This window comes from Vicia villosa, linkage group LG1 (assembly GCF_029867415.1).
Source record: "Vicia villosa cultivar HV-30 ecotype Madison, WI linkage group LG1, Vvil1.0, whole genome shotgun sequence".
Taxonomy (NCBI): Eukaryota; Viridiplantae; Streptophyta; class Magnoliopsida; order Fabales; family Fabaceae; genus Vicia; species Vicia villosa.
Window position 1 is genome coordinate 159,950,380 of NC_081180.1, and position 21,967 is coordinate 159,972,346.

A 21,967-nucleotide genomic window follows, 5' to 3' on the forward strand; every position below is an offset into this window, starting at 1 on the left:
ATTACCTACTTAAGGTCATATTTTTTCTTAGATACGTCCAACAGTTACATTACTTCATATTTCAATCACAGAACTGTAATAAATATCACCTTGCATCATAGTATCTAAGTAACATATATCGTGTATAGGTTTTACCTTTCAGAATCAGAAGATAATACAATGACATTACGTTCTGCCTCTCTTCTGGACTTCCTTTTCCTATCCCCAGAACCAGTCACAACCTCATCTACAGCCATGCCTTCAGCTTTTCCAGAACCCTTTACGCACACACCAGAATGGGCGGATTGCCATCCTGCCTTCCATTGTATTGAAGTAAGTCGTTTTTCAAGAGCTCCCATTACAACCCTAAAATGAGTTTCGCGTTTCCAGAGGCATCCCTTCCACTTTCTGCGGTTAGCCATCTCCCAAGCTCTCCTCCATTGACCTGCAACACTAATCAGCTCCAAGACTCGCTGAATCTCAGCCTCCCTCTTAAGCCTTTCCCAACTGTTCTCCAATCCAAGTTGGTCTTTCGTCCTGATATTTCAACAACAAATGATAACAATAAAAACGACAAAGATGAACATTCAACTCATACGAAAGAGTTCCTTTGACATCTGTTCACATTTTAGCAACATCTGCATAACTAATAGAATATCAGAAGATTCTAACTACATGCAACTAATCGTTCGGGAATGTTAAATGGGCCGGAGTACGTCATTGCACCGCGAAAGTTTTCCTTGCTCCGTCGACAAACTGCTGCTCACCGGAAAGAAACCTTAACGTTTTTGGAATAAATCTCTGTCAAGTTATGGTCCCAACCTTTATATCTCCTTCTTTTGCATGTATATGACTTGGGCCCATTACTACTATATTTATCCTAATGTCTTTATCTTGGGCCCATTAACTTTAGTACTTTTTTTGTCCTTTTTAACAAAAACAAATTCTGTTGCAACTATTATATCAAAAACATTAGTAACTTGGAAACATTGTCTTTCGTACTTTGTGATGTCAACTATATTTATTATTAACTCTATTAGTTGTTTTTTTTTGTCCTTTTTCTATTTCGTTTTTTTGCACGTTTTGACTAATTTGTTTTACTTATTTTCACAATATACAAATTATAAATATTTTATTTCTCACTTTAACTATTTATAACCCAATATTTAAACAATCATCCTATTATATTTATTTCTACACATTTTAACTATCAACCTATCTTCTTTGCATTCTTTTATTTACTAATAACTCACTTTTTTAACTTTTTTTCATTTACTCTATTTATTTAAAATATATATATTAACCTATTATATTTTTTTAATGGATTCTAATATTATTTACATTTTCTATTCTTAGTCAAAACGATACACCAACCGACACCAGAACCCGTGCGGACGCACGGGTTGCCAACTAGTTATGAGAAAAACTTGTGGCATTTACGTAACACATTATGTAGTATTCCTATAACACACGAATATTATTTTAAATATTCATATCTACGTAAAAACTTGATATTTCATATCCATGAGATGACCTATAAGGTGTGGTCATGAGTCTACTCACATAATAGTTTTGTGCATTATTTTTGTCTCACTTGACAATTAAATTTGACTACATAAAATAATGTTTGTATGTTTAATGGAGTCTTACAATTAAATTACATTTAATGTTTCATTAAAAAAAGGTGAACCCTAGGTTGCCCTATGAAAAATATGGGTAATTTAACCATGTGACATGTGTATCCAATAAAGTTATGGCAAATGTACTCCAACAATAAAGAACTTAAAAAAATTTAATTTGATTTTTTGAACACATACTTTATCTTATTTGTATTTTGACCACACTGACATTTAATACTTTTTATTTTTCAAGTTTTTATTTTTTTTATTTTCTCTCTCATTTGATTTTCTCTTTTATTTGTTTCATGCTAAATTTAAGAGAAAAACTTTCAACTCCTACAAAATCATAGCCCATGTAAACTTCTTCATCCACTTCAGCAACCATTGAATCTCATATCAACAACTCATAATTTTCCTTAACTAGTCTTGCATTTACTCACAATCTCTATCCCTTTACTATTTATAACTTTGACTTCTCTCTTTCACAATTTCACTCTTTGCCTTCTCTTTGCTATATTACTAGAGTTTCCTTGAAATTCGTAGGTATAATTGAGCTCTTGTTAAGTGATTGTTATAACGGATGCCAAAGGAATTACCACAGTGACTGATTCCCTTGATGAGGCAAGACACTTGGCAAATGATCCGAATATTCAGGAACCTAGGCGGGGAAAGAGAGTGAGGAAGCATAACATAAAATACACTGATGGATTTGTTTAAGTAAGAGAATGAGTGGAAATGATTGGGAAGGAATATTGTGCGAGAAAAGTGGATCTCTCTCCCCCTGAGATGTCAAGCTTTCTTCTAGAACTTATGTAATTACTTGTTCAATTGGTCGAGCAATTATCATATAATAAACTCTATCTCTACTTCATTATACTGTTGTATCCTATTGTGAAGTTCCATCTGAGTTTATAACATTTGGCGCTTTCATTGACCTCCCTCATGGCTGAAAACATATGCATGAAGAGTATGGAAAGTTCCATAGCTAAAATGAACAAAACGCTTCAACTTTTTTTAGAAGAAGATGACCGTCGTCACACTGAGTACGCTCAACATCATCACATCGACCAGGCTCACTTTAATCGTGTTGAGAATCAGCTTAGCACAGTGCACGTTTCACAGATCTCCGGTAGTAAGCACTCCACTTCTTCGTCGTCGATGACACAATTTCCATTTGAGGTACGTAATATTAATATAGTAGGATCAAGCACAATGAATGTTTTTGGGTGATTTGAATGTTAAAATTTTCCAAGGCTTAAAAGCTTTCAAGATAAATTTTAACAAAAAGTAGTCCTTAACCATATATGGTTTTTGTGTTTGTTGCTTGAATTGAACCAATATTGGTCCTATACTTGCACAGTTGCACTAGTTGTCATCCAATTTAAAAACTTTCTAATGGCCATATGCATATGAATTTTTGTTCTTCAAAATGACTAATAAGTATGGGAACTCAATATCTTTTGCAGATACTTGTTAAGATAAGATAATCTTGACATGTTTATGATCTACACAATCGTTACTTCAGCTTAATAATTGTTGATTGAGCAATTGTAACGATTCAAATGGTGTTGAATGTTGGAATAGAATAGGAAGCCAAAGAAGGTATAAGAATTTCTGGTTAAATGAGCAATTGAATATATAAAAATTACTTATTTAAATGCTTTATAAATTCAAATATAAAATTATTGTTTTTTAAGACTTTTCAGCATTTGTCAGATAGTTCTAAAGCATGGATAAATGAGCATCTACTGGAGTTAGATAATATTTAATTTGGGAATGCATATTTATGACTAAAGAATGTAGTTTTTTTTATAATAACTTTTTATTAATTAGTGGGGGTTTAAAGCCTCCGCAAAAAGGTTTCCGCTAGTTGGCAAGGATACCAGCGGTCGCCCAAAACCCTCGTAGATATATTAAGGCAATCGTATAAGCGGGAGTTTTCATAACTCCTCTAAACTATCTATGGAGGTCAAATACCTCCGCAAATAGGCTTAAAAAACCCCGTATTCTAGGCGCGTTTTTTGTAGTGTAAGAATCAATACTTTTATGAATATTAAACCTAAAGCTATTTCTATCTCTTAGAATCTAACAGAGGCAAAGATGTCCTCGATACTAAATCAGGCCAACATTACAAAATAACCCCGTGATCGATAAAAACCTATAACAGTATGCACTATCCTAATCTAAGCACAAGAACAAAGTTAACCCTCTCTATAATCACGTATCACTCCTCAACACCATCTATGTTTTGAGCGGCGTTGCGGGTATATACCGGTTGATTAATAACAGATGTCTCCACATATCAAATAACAGGCAACATGCATTTGATACAAAGTGAATATCAACACCCAAATCTATGTCTAAAGTTTAGTTACCGATAGATGACAAATCTTAAATCAATAATTTGAAATACATTTCTCAACACAAATCAGACATATTATGACAAAAGATTAACATCTATATTGAATCAAACCAAAGTTCACAATACAAAGCTCAAAAGAAATACGTACAACAATGGTGAAATCACCCAAAAACCTAACAAGAAAGGGTGTCATACAAAGAGAAAAGAGAAGATAAGCAAATCACAACCTTGATGTTACAAAACGTGAAGATAAACCAACTTCCAATCTTCAATTTTCAACCTCCCTTGTTGATTTCTCAGCTTCACTCTCTTCAAAATTGGGGCCTAACCCTAAAAAGTGGTGGACTCCTGATCACACCTCTCTAAAAATGGGTGGATGCCCTAAAAATCTGGTCTTACACAATATATATACAAATTCTTTTCAAACAAATTCGCCCGACGCCAAAACATTTGCCCTTGCCCAACGACCTCAGAGCGAGGAAATCACTCCACGCTCGCCCCTGGCTCGTCCAACGAAACATACAAGACAACAACTCTTCCTCTTTGCTTTGTGCATTCTTCTCCAACTTTTGTGCCTTCATCGTTTAAGCTTGATCCATCACTTTTCTACATAAAAACACACAAATCAAAGATTCCAACACTAAATACTAAATACTATAAACTATATCAAAACTTAAGGTAAATCATAATCGAAAACACAAAAATGGAGTTGAAAAGTGCCAAGTTTTATTGTAGAAAAATAGACATATTTGACACTCATCACTAACTTGAATTTTTATGCTAAACCTTCTTGATCAACTTCATCATTGATGTGCATGAAAATTTTGATCCTTTTCTTCTTTGATAATCTTTGTCTTCATCAAAATTGAGCTAGATATATGATGCAATCTTCACAATCTCCCCCTTTTGATGATGACAAACTCTTTGAATTCATGTCTTGATAAGATTGAAAAGTTTCTCCCTAAGTTGTGTGTCTCCCCTTTTGTTCATTTTCAGGAAGCATATAACCTTCTGGTTTCTCCATGTAAATTTCTTCATCGATATCTCAATTTAGGAATGTCGTTTTGACATCCATTTGATGAACAATTAGGTCATGCAAATAAATTAATGCAAACAACACTTTTAATTTTCGTTGTCTTTGCTAGTGGTGCATATGTGTTGAAATAATCAACATATTCCTTTTGTCAAAAACCCTTGGCTATTAATCTATCATTGTAGGTATTTAGTGTATTATCACTATGATACTTCCTTCTAAACACCCTATTGCATCCAATGAGTTTTCATCCTTTAGATAGTTTGACAAGTTTCAAAGTGTGGGTTGACATTATCTATTTTGTCTTAGATAACATTATTCTAAAAAGAGGAGTCCATTGAAGTTATTGCTTCTCTATAAATCTTGGGATCATCTTCCAGTCGAAGAATAATAGGAGTCTTACGGACAAAATGCTCATTATTTTCTTATATTATCTAATAGATAAAATAAATAACTTGATTATCGGTTTTGTTCGGTCCTAGATCCTTAGCCTTTCGGACTCTCTTGTTTATTCTAAGTTCGAGTTGTTTTGTTTTTCAAAATCTGTGGAAAACCTTCCTCGCAAGATTCTTCATTTGTTAGAATCTCAAATTCCTTATCCTCCGTAATAAGGTTATCAAAATTACACATCTCAATATTCAATAATTATATTAGACTCCAAACTCAGAGGTCTATATATGCCTTATAAAAAAACACATTGAACACAAACATGTTATTCACATAGCATCTTAATCATAGTTCAATCACATAATTTTGAAATCATGAACTTTAATAAATTTGATTACTTGAGTGATTAATAAATTTTTACTTAAATAAATAATTCTTAATTAAAATTTATTTATTTAAATTATAATAAATAAATAAATAAATAAAATTGTACAAAAATTAATTGACCTTTTAAATAGGATACACAATTGATGTATAATATCCATTTTGATTTCATATAAATCATGCATATGCATATGTATCATAATAATATATACGAGTATATTATGACATAGTTTCGTCACGACGATATGACAATCTTTACAATATAAATATATGTTTTTTAATAGAGGGGTCTCCTTCCTTCCGTACCGACTAATCCATCCGAGAGGATTATTGCTCCCGTAGCCTCCAAAAATTAGTCCTAGACCAACCTTCTCGGGTTACCATATAAATATATGAGGACCGTTATTCATACGCTAAAAATTTTACACTACTTACACCAAATCAAATATAGCATGGCCATGTTTTCATATGTAATGGTAAAAAAATAATTACTAAAGTATATAATATGTTCATTCGGTGTAGTTGCCACATTTTATGTAAGCATATCATTCCTCAAAATATATTTTGACTTAATTCTGTTTCCACTGCCTCTATAACTATTTTAAAACTTTCAACATATATACATATATTGTTTCTGTTTACGCTCTATATGAAGAACAATATAATATGCTAATAAACCTATTTAACATAGATGGAAAAATATAGTATGAGAATAGAATGATCCTGTCCACAATATATTGTGTCTCTATATCAATTACTTGTATCCATAGCCCATATCAATTTAATATGTTAATAGTTGATCACTAGTACAAAAAAGTTAATTTACATCCGTTTTTTATTAAATTTAAACCTGTTTTTTAAAATAAAAAAACGGGTATATATTTATCGGGTGAGAAATGTCTAACGAATTTACACCCTTTTAAAAACGGATGTAAATACATGCTATGTTACACCTTTTTTTATTAAAAATCGGGTGTAAATACGTTCTTAATTACACCCTTTTTTATTAAAAATCGGGTGTAAATATATTATTAATTACACCAAGTTTTACTAAAAATCGGGTGATATACGTTCTTAATTACACCCTATTTTATTAAAAATCGGGTGTATATACATTCTTAATTACACCCTATTTTATTAAAAGTCGAGTGTAAATACATTCTTAATTACACCCTATTTTATTAAAAATTGGGTGTAAATATGTTCTTAGCTACACCCTATTTTACTAAAACTGGGTGTAAATACATTCTTAATTACACCATATTTTATTAAAAATTGGGTGTAAATACATTCTTAATTACACCCTATTTTATTAAAAATCTGGTGTAAATATATTCTTAATTACACCCTATTTTATTAAAAATCGGGTGTAAATATGTTCTTAGCTACACCCTTTTTAAATATAATTTACACCCTTTATAAATAAAAAATTATATTATATTTAATTTCATTTATACCCTATTTCATATGTTACATTACACCTTATTTCAGTTATCACATTTCTTCATATCTTCGTATTTCATGTACTAAGAAGTCATATAAAATTAAAAACTTCCAAAATTAAACTTACAACAGTAGGTTTGAAATGAAATCATAAAATAGTAATACTTATAACTACTTGCAGCTACATCAAGCTCATAAGTATTCAAACTCTTTCTTAACAAAATAGCTTGACCTTAATATAGTCATGGAAAAAATAAAGATCTTGCAAAATATTAAATCTCCTCGGGCTGCAACTACTAATATTGCAGTCCTATCTCAGGCAAATCAAACCGCACAATAGAACATTGATATAATACACTTGGATCATTGAGGCTTCCCAGTACCAAGTAGCCGACCAATAAGATTAGTCACCTGGCAAAACCAAAAAAATAAACTTTGCTTTAGACAACAAGACAATCATTATGGTTGTCAACATGCGCAGTTTCCATGAATTCATATGTAAAAACCATACTCAAATTATCAGAACTTCTATGATTTGTTTCTTTGCATTGCAGCACACTATCAAAGCAGTAAATAGTAGAAATAAAGAGTACACTATTTAACAGATGATAAACCCAACTAAGATTTTGCATCTTCAAAGCCATATTCAGATTCACAACTTCTATGATCCATTGCTTTGCATGGTATTACACAATTAAGGCAATAAATAATAGAAATTTCAAAAAGAGCACACATTTTTAACAGATAGTAACCCAACTAAGAGAGCATTCTTAAACATCTGAAAAACTGACTTAGCATTAGAAACGAACAATCAATTACTGGACTTGAAAAAAAATACTACTAAATAGCTGAAATAGACACACACGGAGACAAACTTGCTAGTGACACATTCAATCCAAACAAAAACATAAGGAATATCTTACATGCCAGTATTTGGAAACACAACGATCAATGCAACTATTTTCACCCATATTTAGCTCAGACTCCTTGTACCTGAGAACATAACATGACAAACATATTATTATATAATTCACAACAGCTAAACCTTCGAGTGAACAAGAAACTAGTCTCCAAATTCACCGGAAGACCTTCAAAACATATCAAACATAACAATTTCTTAAACACTTGCTGAAACTGGAAAAAAAAGGGGAGCTTTTTCTTACTTATTATCAACACACTTGTTGAAACAGGTCTGGGTCATCCTAAATAGTAAAAACAAAACAAAAAAAGGTATGCCAAATCAATTACTATGGCAATAACAATTTTTCACTATACTTGTTACAAAAATCACAAAGCAAACATATAACAAGATAAGTGTAAATAGTCTAGTTAGTACCAAATTAACAGCTTTTCACAATCTCAAATAATGAACCTGTTGGGTACAATTCAGGTCTTAGAAATTCAATCTTAAGTTGTTCATTCTAAAACATTTAAACTTTGTAAGATTAAAGTTATTATTATCACCCGTCATATTTTGTACTTAGTAGAATGGTTACACCAAACCTTTAAATGAACTATTGAGTTTATTATTGATCTTATTCCAACTACACTATGCTCTATGAAGGCCTTATTCACGAAGCTTCCGTGTGATATGATTGAGTCAAGTCAACAATCTGCATAAGAAAGGACACATACTAGTGAAATTTAAGATTTAATGGCAGAAAAGTGGCAATCACCTAGTATGCAGGGGGGAAATTAAGTAAAAGAAAATTTAGAATGACCTTGCTATCATCTATCGTCGAAGGTGGTAAGTTTCTCCTTGATGTGTTCATTGGTTTTGCTGTATCGTAATAGCTAAACTTGGACGGCTGAAAATTTTGAAAGTAACCTTTTATAAGTGGCTAACATTTTATATCGAGAAAATAGTTCTTTCAAATCTCAACGAAAACTAGTTAATTCAAATTATGTTTATAGTTAAGCTTCTACAACTGAACTTGTTATATTCATCGTATTGAAACTCAATTAAATATTGTTGTATATATAAATCTGACACTCACATGCTCAATGAGAGCTAGATTTACCTCAAAGAATTATCGGATGGTCCATATGTCTTCCCAGTAATCATTGAAGAGATAAGCCTACATTTAAATTTTTGCCTCAAATATTCATAACAAGTGAAAGTGAACTTTCTGCTGGGTGCAAAGTTACATTCTATTATATTTTTTCAGTCATACCTTCATGTAAATTTTTTTAGCTAAGGAAGGAATGACTTCTGATCCAAAGTCATTTGCAGTTGGAAAGAGCCATCTAAATTAAATCAATTGGTATCACTGAGCAAACAAGCTTTGCAATAGGATCAACATATTTGTGCATATTTCAATATTGGCGCCAGAAAGGTCGTGAAATCAGAACTGTTTGAACAAGGGAAGGAAGTCTCAAGAAGTATCTGCCAAATATCTGAACTCATAAACAAAAACAAAGAGGGGATTAGTAACAAAAAAATAGGCTACAAGAAACTACAAAACCGATTCATAATTAGTTAGACTCCAGTCAATAAAACTTGAAACATCATCAGATAAATTATATGTAAATCAACCTGCTTAGTTAAGTTAAGCTTTTAAGATTTTCCTGTCAGGGTGCATGATTGCTCTCCAAGAATACTCAGCTTGAAACTATGTTATAGAATAGACCTTTACGGTTTTAGATGTGTCGCACACAACAAGGTTGTCTGTGTCAGTTGAAGTGGTACATAGCCAATTGACCAGTGAAACAAAATATATAAGTGATCACATAATAGACAAATTTCGCAGAAACAAGAAAAGTAACCGGCACCCTGAAAGTTTCAATGAAATATGCTGTGAAACTCACCTTCTGAGGTACACCAATATTCAAATGTAGGATAACATTGTTGTTGTCACTTGACCCAGAATCAGTATAACTGAACCAGTTCCATACCTTCACCAATTTATCATTTCCCCCAGATATTAAGAATTTCCCTCTGTCCCAAACAAATATAATAGCTAACTTTCTATAAATTGTACTATGATCCTCAATTTCTCGGATTTTGGAGTTTGATGGAAAACCGAAATATCAGTTGGATTTAAAAGGGTTGCAGAATGATAAAGGTTTAGTAGCAGTTGAAGGAGTGAAGTACTTGGAAAAGCAGTGGTATATTTTGGATACTGATGTTAGTAATTTGCATTATTTGGCTAATAGTATTTATTATGCTTGTAGTTTATCAGAATGTACGAGCATCGGGAAAATTAGGAAAATTATCATTGACTTCCACACTTTTCCCTTTTTCACCAACTCACAGACTTTTCCAACAAAAGGTTCATCCATTTCCATTGCCTCTTGTTCCGTCCCATTTGCACCAATGTCGCTAACATTACCAGCTTCTACCACTTTCTATGCTGCTTCATCAACTTCAGCCACCAAATGCTCTTCCAAATTTGGATTAGTAACAACCATTGTTCTCCTCGGTTTACCTGGTGTTTTCCTCTTTGCAGATCTCGCAGCGGTAGTAGCACTAGATTTAGGTTTTTTCTGCTCTGTTACACAATCAGGTAAAATATACTAAAACAAAACAAAAAACAATACTCTATAGTCCTATCATTAAATATAAATAGTTATATAATTATAATGAGTAATTAATTATATTTTTTCTATTATATCCTTAAATATTTATTATTTTCTTGTTTCAATTAAGTAAATTTATCTTCCACGTATCATTAATAAAAAATAATTTTATAAAAACTTTCGTAATTTTTTAATTTGATACAACAATTATTATATTTTTATTATGTGTAAAAAATTCAAAACAATTTATAATAAAAAATGGAGGTTATAGTTATCAAATCAAGTGATGAACATAACAAATTAGTAGCTTCATTCATTTTGATATTTCCATGTTCTACAAAATAACTCAAATCAATACCTTCATATATAACAACCAACCAGTACTAATCACTACAATTGAAAGCAACTTTTACAAGCTGCACAAAAAAAGTACTAACAGCAATTAAATTCCTGTAAACTAATAAAGAAAATTAGGAATATTAAATTGGTTCTATACCAAAGAAAAGTAATATTATGCTGTCACAAACCAAAGAGTATCATGCCTTGGCTTTGGTTCAAACAATTTCTACTTTGTGGCCAAATCTTGCTTCTTTAAGCTTAGAAATCACTCTTTTAAGCTTCTGAATCATATTTTCAAGATCAAATTCCATGTCCATCGTAAAGGACCTAACACTTTTCTTGTTGATTTCATTGACATTTATTTCACTAAATGGACTCTTGATTTCATCTTCAACCCCACATTCAGATAATTCACCACCCACATTTGATGATATTAAAACATCAAATTCAAGACTAGACAAAGAGACTTTGTTTCTGATAGCATAGCTTTTGCTTTCATATTCACTATCAGATAAAACGATTATGTCACTAGACACATTTGCTTCTTTGATCCCATTTTCATCTTTCAAATCTTTCTCGAAATGCTTATGTTCATAGATTATGCCACCACAGTTGTACTCTTTCGAGACAGGCTCACATTCCTCCACAGATACGGAAGGAAATCCAAGATGAACACCACTTTTGCTAAATGTTCCTGCATGAGATCTATGTTTCCTTGAAGTAGCACTTCTCTTCCGCTTCACAATGTTCTTAACAAAGTCCTCACGACCCAATGCCGATTGCCTCCACCACTTTGTGTAACGCATAGTAACATCTGCCTAAAAAAATCTTGATGGAAAATATAAATTGCTATCAGATATGGGCATGCAGTAGTTTTTCCAAGCAATTTCTTTAGTCTCATTAAATTTAGGCACATAACCAGGAACATCTTGATCCATTCCAAATTGCATAGAAACTCTTATGTGGGAGATATTGCTCTATAGAGTCAAATCCAACTAACTCAGAAACTCTCATACATGTAACAAATGACATCATTTCTTTATCCAGATCTTTCTTAAATGGTACCCAAAATTCACCATTTGGATAAATTTTTGAACCTCTCCCACACCCAAAATTGTAAATTTTTGAACCTCTCCCACACCCAAATTTGAACTTGTGTATTTCGAACTAAAGCGAAGTTTACTGGTTTTTTTAATGCTGCTATGCTAAAACTCTATTTTCTAGAACTAGAAAGAAACCAGAAAGAAGTTGAAAAACATGCGATAAACAGTCTAAAGTTTATCATTATCATTCAAACGAACTCTAATTGCCAATATACAGCACTAGAACAAACTAAAGCACACCAAGAAAACACATAGGCAAATCACTGCATACTTATATCACTGGCATTTAGCACATAAAAAAACATATAATAGACAGTACAAAGTTTATCATTATCACTCAAATTAACTCTAATTGCCAATATATAGCACTAGAACAAACTAAACAAAACCAAATTATCATCCCAAAGACAAAATTACTACCATGAAGAAACCATCAAGATTCAGGTATCCTAATAAGAATAGTCATAACTTATAGCCAAAGCCAAGTAGGTGAGTAAAGGACATATCACACAAGTATAATCATGATACAGGTATCCTAATAAGAATAGTTATAACCAAAGCCAAATAAGTTTGTAAAGAACATGTATCGTGCAAACACATGTTTGGTGAAAATATTGATTAAAACATAATGATGACAACTAATCAAACTACCCTACATATCAATAGCCATCAAAAGTACAACCAATGCACCCAAAAAATGATATAAAAAGCAATTGTATATGAACAGAAAAATGACATAATCCCAAAAATCAATGTATAAATAAACAATCATCACCACTAAGAATTAAAACAGAATTCAAAAAATGGGCAAACAAACCTCAAAATTATCTTGTTTGTCCTCACTGCCCTGAGGCTCGGAAACAGGCCAAACAAATTGAGGCGATGCAGTGGTGGCATAATAATAATCATCATCATCCACATCACCCCACGAAGTTGCATTCAATGGTTCCATAGCCCAAAACACCTTTGAATCCGATTTCTTCTTCTTCAAAGTATCAAGCGCCGAAAACACATTGGTATTGTTAATTAACAATAAACTATCGTCCCTTTTGCTTCCATCACCAACCATTGTCAATCACAACAATTCACCAACAAAATAAAAGCTGCTTTAAGCGTTAATTATAGTAGTAATAACTCCAATTTGTATTGCCGGTTCAAATCAAAATAGTGACAGAATCGAGTAAAATCGTGAACCAGTTCTTTGTATATTGAAATTCAAACGTGGTTTCATATGTGGTTGAGATCTAGGATTTGGAGGGAAGATGAAAATGTAAAATTAGGGAAAATTGATATTAGGGTTTGGAGAAGAAATGATAGAGAATGAGATAGAGGCGATTCTGTTCGGAACTAGGGTTACGTAAAACAAGACAGAGAAGATGACGAAACGAAAAGAACAATCTCGTGTTAGAGAATTTATATTTCTGAGTTTGGGAGAGAAAGATTGTTTTAATGGAAGAGAATACAAAATTTTGTCGTTTATCATAATATTCACTTAACTAGTTATTAAGAATAGTATTTTGTAGGGGTGTTCATGGGTCGGTTTGGGGTGAATTTAGCCAAAACCATAACCCAACCCGTACATGGTACACTGGTTTGGGTGAGGAAAAATAACCACCCACAATATCATTGGGTTGGTTTGGGTAAAACCACAAATTTATGGGTTGGATTGGGTTGGGTAATGGGTTACTCAATATTATTTTTTCTTATATAATTATTAATGATATGTTACATTTTTTCTTAATAAATAGCTTAACATATTATTGTTTTTTTTAACATCAAATGTCAAAATGTATAATGAAATTTATCATAAACATATGTTTGTAAAAACCAAAGTTACATTAGTAAAACCTAGAATTGCATAAAATATTTGCAATTTATTAGAATTAGCATCAAAATAATCAAAATGTGGCATCCTAAATAAGTTAAAATCATTACTTACTAAATAAAAGATCTTCAAAAAGTTGAAATTGAAGCAAGCAAAATTAAAAACATCAAAGTCATCACTTGTCAAATTACAAAAAAAGAGAAAAAATATAGTCACTCAATAACCCATGGGTTTTGTGGGTTGGGTGTGGTTTTACCCATAACCCAATTATTTTGAATGGGTTTTCATTTTTGAAAACCGTATTCACCCAATAACCAGACCCAACCCACTTTTTTGGATCGGTTTGGGTGGGTTTTACTGGGTTTATTGGGTTTACCCAACCCATGAACACCCCTAGTATTTTGGGTTATAAAAATAAATATTCTTTTTAAGTCTATTTAAATTTACACCCGTTTTTTAATTTAACGGGAGTAATAGAGATTTGAATATAATAACATTTTTAATTTACACCGTTTCTAAAAAATAAGGTGTATATTGCCACATGATCAATCTTAAACTGACATTTTATTTACAAATTTGCCATCGTGTTTCTTATTTACACCCGTTTTTAGTATATCGGGTGTAAATTTTAAAATTATATTATTCTTTTTACACTAGTAGATGTATTATTTTGTAACTAAAAAAGCTCGTATTCGTAACGAATTTATACATATCATGTGCATAACTAAAAAAGCTCAAATTGATTTTTTTATTCATGGAATATATATAGTTTATTATCGCTAACTTAAAATATTAAAATATTATTCTATTGATTAATCATTATCGAAAAATCATATCGGTAAACATCAACGGTTGGAAAATACTATTTAGAGTTTTAATATTATGATTTCTATAGTGTTCTAATTTTTATGAGAAACAATAAAACGTACCTAAATTCATATTATCGGTTCTTCTTGTGTTTTATCTTGAATTTCTCTCTTTGATTCTTGAAATTAAAGTCTCGGTTGTCATTATATGTAATACTTATAAGATTGTTAGAAAATTATTTTAAAACAAATCGATCGAAGCTAGAATCGTGAACAAAATCACTTTTCTTATAAGTATTTCAAGCACTCTCAAATGTCTTAGAGTTGGAATGCAAGAACACCTAAGATAATTCAGCATTTTATCGAGTTTGCGCAAGACCGACGAAAATTCGGATGTAGCAAAGAGTGTTTGAAATACATGGTGAAGAGTATATGATTTTCTAATGTGTTTTTCTGAATCCGGAATGCTCAATTTATAGGTCAATCTGCTGTTGTTTCATAAGGTTGTGACCCTTGATGAAACACACACTTTCAGCAATACTTGTGCTAAATATTGCATTGTTTCGCCTACAGCAGCACTTTTCAAACATTGCACTGTTTCGCCTACAACAGCAGTTTTCAAAAGTTGTGTTGTTTCGCATTCTGCAACACTTCACGAAGTGTTGTCTATTTCTGCATTCAAAAACACAAACTGCCTAGTGCAACACTTCACGAAGTGTTTGCCTATTTTCAAATTCAAAATACAAACTTCACATGCATTTTTTTGTCATTTTGAAATACACCCATGGTGATTAATTATTAATAATTTACAACATATTTATCAATACTAAAATAGTTTACTCCTTATGTAAGAACTATAGAGGTTTTATGTCGACGGATGACATACATCAATATTATCATGAGAAAAACTTATGACATTTATATAACACATTATGTAATATTTCTATAACACATGAATATTATTTTAAATATTCATATCTACATGAAAACTTGATATCTCATATCCATGAGATGACCTATAAGGTGTGATCATGAGTCTACTCATATAATAGTTTTATGCATTATTTTTGTGTCACTTGACAATTAAATGTGACTACATATACTTTAAAAATAATGTTTATATGTTTAAGAGTCTTACAATTAAGTTACATTTAATATTTCATTAAATTTAACTTAATTGAAACAAGGATGATAAAGTAATATATTTTTTTTGTTTTAGAAAAGTAATGTATTTTATTAAACTTAATAACATGGGCTTTATAAATTTGAAACAAGGATAATAAAGTAATGTATTTTATTAAACTTAATAAAACGGGCTTTATAAATTTGAAACAAGGATAATAAAGTAATGTATTTTATTAAACTTAAAAACATGGTACCAATTCTAAGTTCAAACTTAAAATCAGGATCATTTAGGCTTTCACCAACACAATCCATTTTTGGAAAAATCTGTTCGAATTTTTAATGCTTCAAATCATATCATACTAAATTATAATCCTACAAGTACTTCTACAAAATTTCCCTCTAAAATTTCCATTTCTTCCTATTATTCTTTAATAATTAAATAATTAATTAAAATAATAATTATAAATTAACACTAAATGAAAATTAATATCATAATAATAATAGTAATAAATTATCCCAATATCCCACTAACATTAATAATTAAATAATTAATTAAAATAATAATTATAAATTAACACTAAATAAAAATTAATATAATAATAATAATAATAATAATAATAATAATAATAATAAATTATCCCAATATCCCACTAACATTAATAATTAAATAATTAATTAAAATAATAATTATACATTAATATTTGACTTATTTTTAATTAATAATAAAAACTACAATTCCCTTCTTTCTAAATTATTTGATTTATTATTGATTAATAATAGTTATTAATATGTAATAAATCAACCCACTAACTCCACCTAATATTTTCTCTATTATTTTTAAATAATTAATTTTAAAAAATTAGACCACCAAACCACATCCCTCACTACAATTATCAATTTTTTCAAAAAAAAAATACCAATTTAGTTTCACATAATATTCATAAACATTGAAATAAACTTATTCATACCATTCACCACCAAGCAATAACCACCTAGAAGTTGGAGTTAACCACACAAAATTGAAATAAACTAATTCATACCACTCACCACCAAGCAGTAAAAGTTAGCAACACGTTCAACCAATATCTTTATCCTTCTAAACAATATATATTAGGGGTGCTCGCTGCGGTTTGGTTCGGTTTTGAGCATAAAAGTCATCCTAACCGCAAGATAAAAATGCATGCGGTTCGGTTTGGTTCGGTTATTTTTAAAAAATTATTCAAACCAAACCAAACTAATGCGGTTAGGATCGGTTCGGTGGACTGCGGTTTACACCATAAAATAAAAATGTATTGAAATAAAAAAAATCATTCTTCCATACATATATTACAGTACCATAAAAAAGAAGTTTTTCATACTAATTACACCAAAATAATCCATTCTTCCATACATGTATTTTACACCAAAATTACTACCATATAAGTATCAGTATCATGTATTTTACAGTGTCATACCATGTATTTTACATATACTACATACTAAATTACTAATATAACTTCAATTTTTCATACTACATACTATATACAATTTTTCATACTAATAAACTACATACTACATATACAAGTATCAGATAACTTCAGTTTTAAATATTAATACAATATTACAACTTTAGGACTAAATATTATGAGTACTACATATACACTAAATGTTTTTCTAGAATGAGTGAGAGAGAAATCAGAGGATGAAATTGAAATGTTGAATAGGAAGGAAGAATGAAGGAATAGTGAGTCAAGTGACGTGAGTGTACAATATTGTAATTGGATTGGAAATATAATAAAATTATAAAAATTCAAAAATTTAGTTAAATATGCGGTTCGGTTTGGTTTGGTTCGGTTTTGTGAAATGAAAACCGCAAACCGAACCGAACCGTGCTGTTCAGGCAAAAAATCATCCAAAACTATCCAAACCAAACGCGGTTTTTGATTTGGATTGGTTCGGTTTGCGATTTTCCTTTTGGATTGGTTTGGATGCGATCACCCCAAATATATATATATATATATATATATATATATATATATATATATATATATATATATATATATATATATATATATATATATATATATATATATATATATATATATATATATATATATATATATATATATATATATATATATATATATATATATAACTTTGATTCACATTTTCAACACTGCTAACATTTACAATCTATTATCAGTTTACCATCTATTATTGTCAACATATGTGTGATTTTCTTTGTGTAGACTCATTCATCATTATTCCCTTTTTTTATTTTTTTCTTTTAATATTCAATTAATATTTTCAACACAACTAACAAAGATCTTTGGTTCTTATTATGTTTATTATATGTTATTGGGTTTAATATACTTCACCCCCCGCCAATATAGCGAGATTCGGTTTGGCCCCCTTGAAGATTTTTTTTACCAAACGCCCCTTATAAAACTCAAAACATGGATTTATCACTCCTTCTTACCACACTTGCTGACTGGGCAATGTCATATAAACCCATTGACTTAGGTGGCAATAAAATAACTATTTAATTAATTAAAAAAACATGAAACTCTTTATATTTATATTTTTCTGGTTGAAAAACATTTTCTTCTTCTTTCCCCATTGTTCAACCATTAACAAACCAGAACAAGCATGAAGCCAAGCATTTTTTATACATCCATGTGTTTATATAACAAGAGAATATCTGATTTGAAGGGGAACACAACCATGACATTTCCTGATCTGAAAAATTTGACACGCATGATGAGACTGTGAGTGGAAACCATTCCTTCCATGTTTTATATGAAGAACTTCATAACTCTTTTAGGATTTTAGTAACCGTTTTTTTTTTCTTCTGTAACTCAGGGAATTGAGAAATTGCTTAATCACTGGTCCTATTTTAGACTCTATTGGTGAAATGGAAAATCTAAAAACTCTGTAAGTTGGATCAATGGTGTACTTTCAAGACTATATTCTATAATTTCTTTATCATAATAAACCTCATCTTTTTCTTTCAGAGATTTGAGCTCCAATAGATTGACCGGTCCAATTCCAGATTCATTTGAGAACTTCGAAGCTATCAATTTCATGTAAGTGAAGAAAAATGTTTTTCTTTTCTTTTCTCAATTGTTATTTGCTTTCGGTGAGACGGTGACTTAAACAGAACTTGTCAGCACAACTCCCGGATGGATATTGACCAACAAACAGAACTTGTCAGCACATTTTCTTGATATCTTTTACAAAGCACAATTAGTTTCGAGAGCACTCGTTGAGTTATAAAGTAATTAAAACATACATGCTTTATGTTTCAGCGATTTATCTTTCAACAATTTTTCCGAGTCTTCTGCGACTACTTGCCATCCCTTGGACGTGTAAGTTTCATATTTTTTCTCAAGAATTTTACAATTATTTCGTGTATGTCTATACTAAGCAGCATAGTACTGTTGATGAACAGAAACTTAGCCTCGAGCGTCTCTTCTTCAGCAAACACTTCGTAAGTTTGTGCTATCATACTTATGTTCTAGTTTCAATTATGTATCATCTTTGGAATAATCTTCTGAATTTAACTTCTTATTTTTTAGACTGTCTTGTTTGAAGGCGAACCTACCTTGTTCAGGAAAATCTCAGTGTGAGTGTTAAGATATGTTAGATCAATCGCATTTTCATTAACTACAATGATTCATAAATGAAATTGTGATAGCTTCTTTTCTAACATGTGATGAAATTGTGATAGCTTCTTTTCTAACATGTGATCAATCGCATAAGAATTTTTTTTTTGTTAATATTTCTCTGCAGATCACTCATTGTATATAAATTGTGGAGAACCTGCAATAGAGATTGATGACAAAGAATATGAAGCCGACGAACATTTACATGGAGATTTGGGTGAGATGAGAAGATGATGGTGGCTTTTGATTCGAGTTCTAGGAGAGCTTCAATGGCAGGTTTGGAGTTGGGTTTGAAGAGGAAAGTGAAAGGGTTGGTCATGATCCAAGTTTGTTTTGGACAACTATTCAACTCTTTTGCCACATCATCCAGCAAGTCAAAGCCCAGTCAGCCAATGTGGTAAAAGGGTTTGGTAAATCCAAGTTTTGGATTTTATAAGGGGCATTTAATAAAAAAAAATTCAGAGGGCGTAAACCAAAACTCGCTATATTGGCAGGGGGTTGAAGTATATTAAACCCTATGTTTTTTTTTTGATCATATTAAACCCTATGTTATTTATAACATTTGTGTAATTCACTAATTTTTTATCATCAGTAGATTCAATCTTTATTATTTCTTTTAATAATTATTATTATTGTAAATCCTCTTTCATAATTATAGATGCTTCTATTTTTTTACATTTTTTTCTCTTTACTTCGAATTTTTCTTTACCCACCTCCCTATGGGGGTCATCCCCAGCGAAAACCCTAGTTTACCCCTGCTTCGGAAATGAACTTCCGAAGTATTTTTTTTTAAAAAAATTTCTTAGACTTCGGAAGTTCATCTCCGAAAACACCAAATGGGGGGTGTTTTCGGAGATGAACTTCCGAAAACACCTTTTTTCAGATTTTGGGGGGTTTCGGAAATGAACTTCCGAATTATGCAGAAACTGTGTTTTTTTTTATGATTTTGGAAACAGCCTCGTATTTTTAATTAAAGAAAGACGGCAAATAAAATAAGCGATATATAAACAGAAAATACTAATATACTAATATGATAAGAATAGTGATATATACAAACCGATCCGATCCAAATCCAAATAATAATAGTGTACGAAAGATACAATCCGTAAACAAAAAAAAATAAACCCGACCACTACTGGGTATGCCTAACCCTCTCACCTTGGGCCCTCCTCTGCCGCCTGTTGTAGCAACCTGCCCTAAAAATGATGATTTAGAGTCGCCACCTATTCTGAAGGGCGAATAGGAAACTCTACGCAGTTAAGAGATTCGGGGTAAGTTATTATAATCAGGTCGAGGGAAGGTGTTAGGCACCCTCAACCCTTTCCTATTGGCTTTGAATCTAAGGGTCAAGTTTTATGGCTAAAAGTTAAGGTTAATAGCTAAGGAAGTGAATAGGGGAAAAATTGAGATTTGAACTGAATGGAGGTTTTAGGGAAGGGGACTCGCCTTGGTTATCCAAGTGCCTACGTATCTCCTTAGGGAGAATCAGAGTCAACGTAGTTCGGGCACAGGGTTGTACGCCTTAGAATTTGATGTGAGATGGTTTTAAGGCTTTTTGAGTGGCCTATCGTAGTTTTGAATTTGATTTGAAATGTTTTGAATGTTTTAGATTTGGGAAGTGTTTTAGGATTTAGGCGTACAACCCTGATTTTAATTTGTATTATTAACCGCGATAATCGATTGATTCAATTACCATAGTCAACAGATTAATAGTTGTATCATTACCAATTCTAATTGATTGATTCAATTATCACTAATAATGAATTATAGTATTTTTTTAATAATTTTTATGAATTAATTTGTACCATTACCCCTCATAATCGATTGATTCGATTAAAAAGAATAACGAATTGAGGTATGGAAAATGAATAAGTTAATCATCGCAACTAATAGGATAGTTGAAACCATTTAAATAAATAGAAATTAATTGCATTTTAATTAAGTATCATTTTAATTAAAATTATTGTTGACCATAGCGATTAATCGATTTAATCGGAACGAACAACAAATTGTGATTTTTAATATTTATATCATATACTAATTTATTTATGAAAAATAATTATTATTATATAAATAACTATTTAAAAAGGATTTAAATAAATCATATAAATTAATTAAAATTAATTTAGTTTATTAGGGTTGTGATTCAATGTGGCATACTTGAGGATCTATCTTATGCAAATTAGGTTTGGGTGCGTTAGATCTATATGGCTGATGGTTCTTTGGTTCAGATCTGAGGGGTGTATAGTAGATCACATGACTGGCGGCGCATGGGATCATTTAAGGAATTTCAGGAAAAAAACATATACAAAGGGCCAGGGATCGAACCCTGGACCCTTGAGTGAACACCACGCACGCTTTACCACTTCAACTAACTCAGTTAGTCGTTCATGAAATGG

The 21,967-nt window shown here is 31.0% G+C and overlaps 1 protein-coding gene across 1 annotated transcript; it reads right to left on the minus strand.

Moving 5' to 3' along the window:
• Positions 1-9,610: 9,610 nt before the first annotated feature.
• On the minus strand, positions 9,611-13,621 carry LOC131644536 (uncharacterized). The gene is made up of 2 exons (XM_058915061.1): positions 12,986-13,621; positions 9,611-11,883 (listed from the first exon to the last, which is right to left on the minus strand). The coding sequence occupies exons 1-2, from the start codon at positions 13,235-13,237 to the stop codon at positions 11,281-11,283; spliced, it is 855 nt and encodes a 284-aa protein (XP_058771044.1). The 5' UTR covers positions 13,238-13,621; the 3' UTR covers positions 9,611-11,280.
• Between the last annotated feature and the right edge of the window lie 8,346 nt (positions 13,622-21,967).

What these genes read in the sequence shown, in the direction of transcription:
- LOC131644536 (XM_058915061.1), bottom strand. Translation starts at nt 13,237, where the DNA reads ATGGTTGGTGATGGAAGCAAAAGGGACGATAGTTTATTGTTAATTAAC. An exon ending in ACAAACAAGATAATTTTGAG is followed by an intron (nt 11,884 to 12,985) that starts GTTTGTTTGCCC and finishes AGATTTTTTTAG; the next exon opens with GCAGATGTTACTATGCGTTA.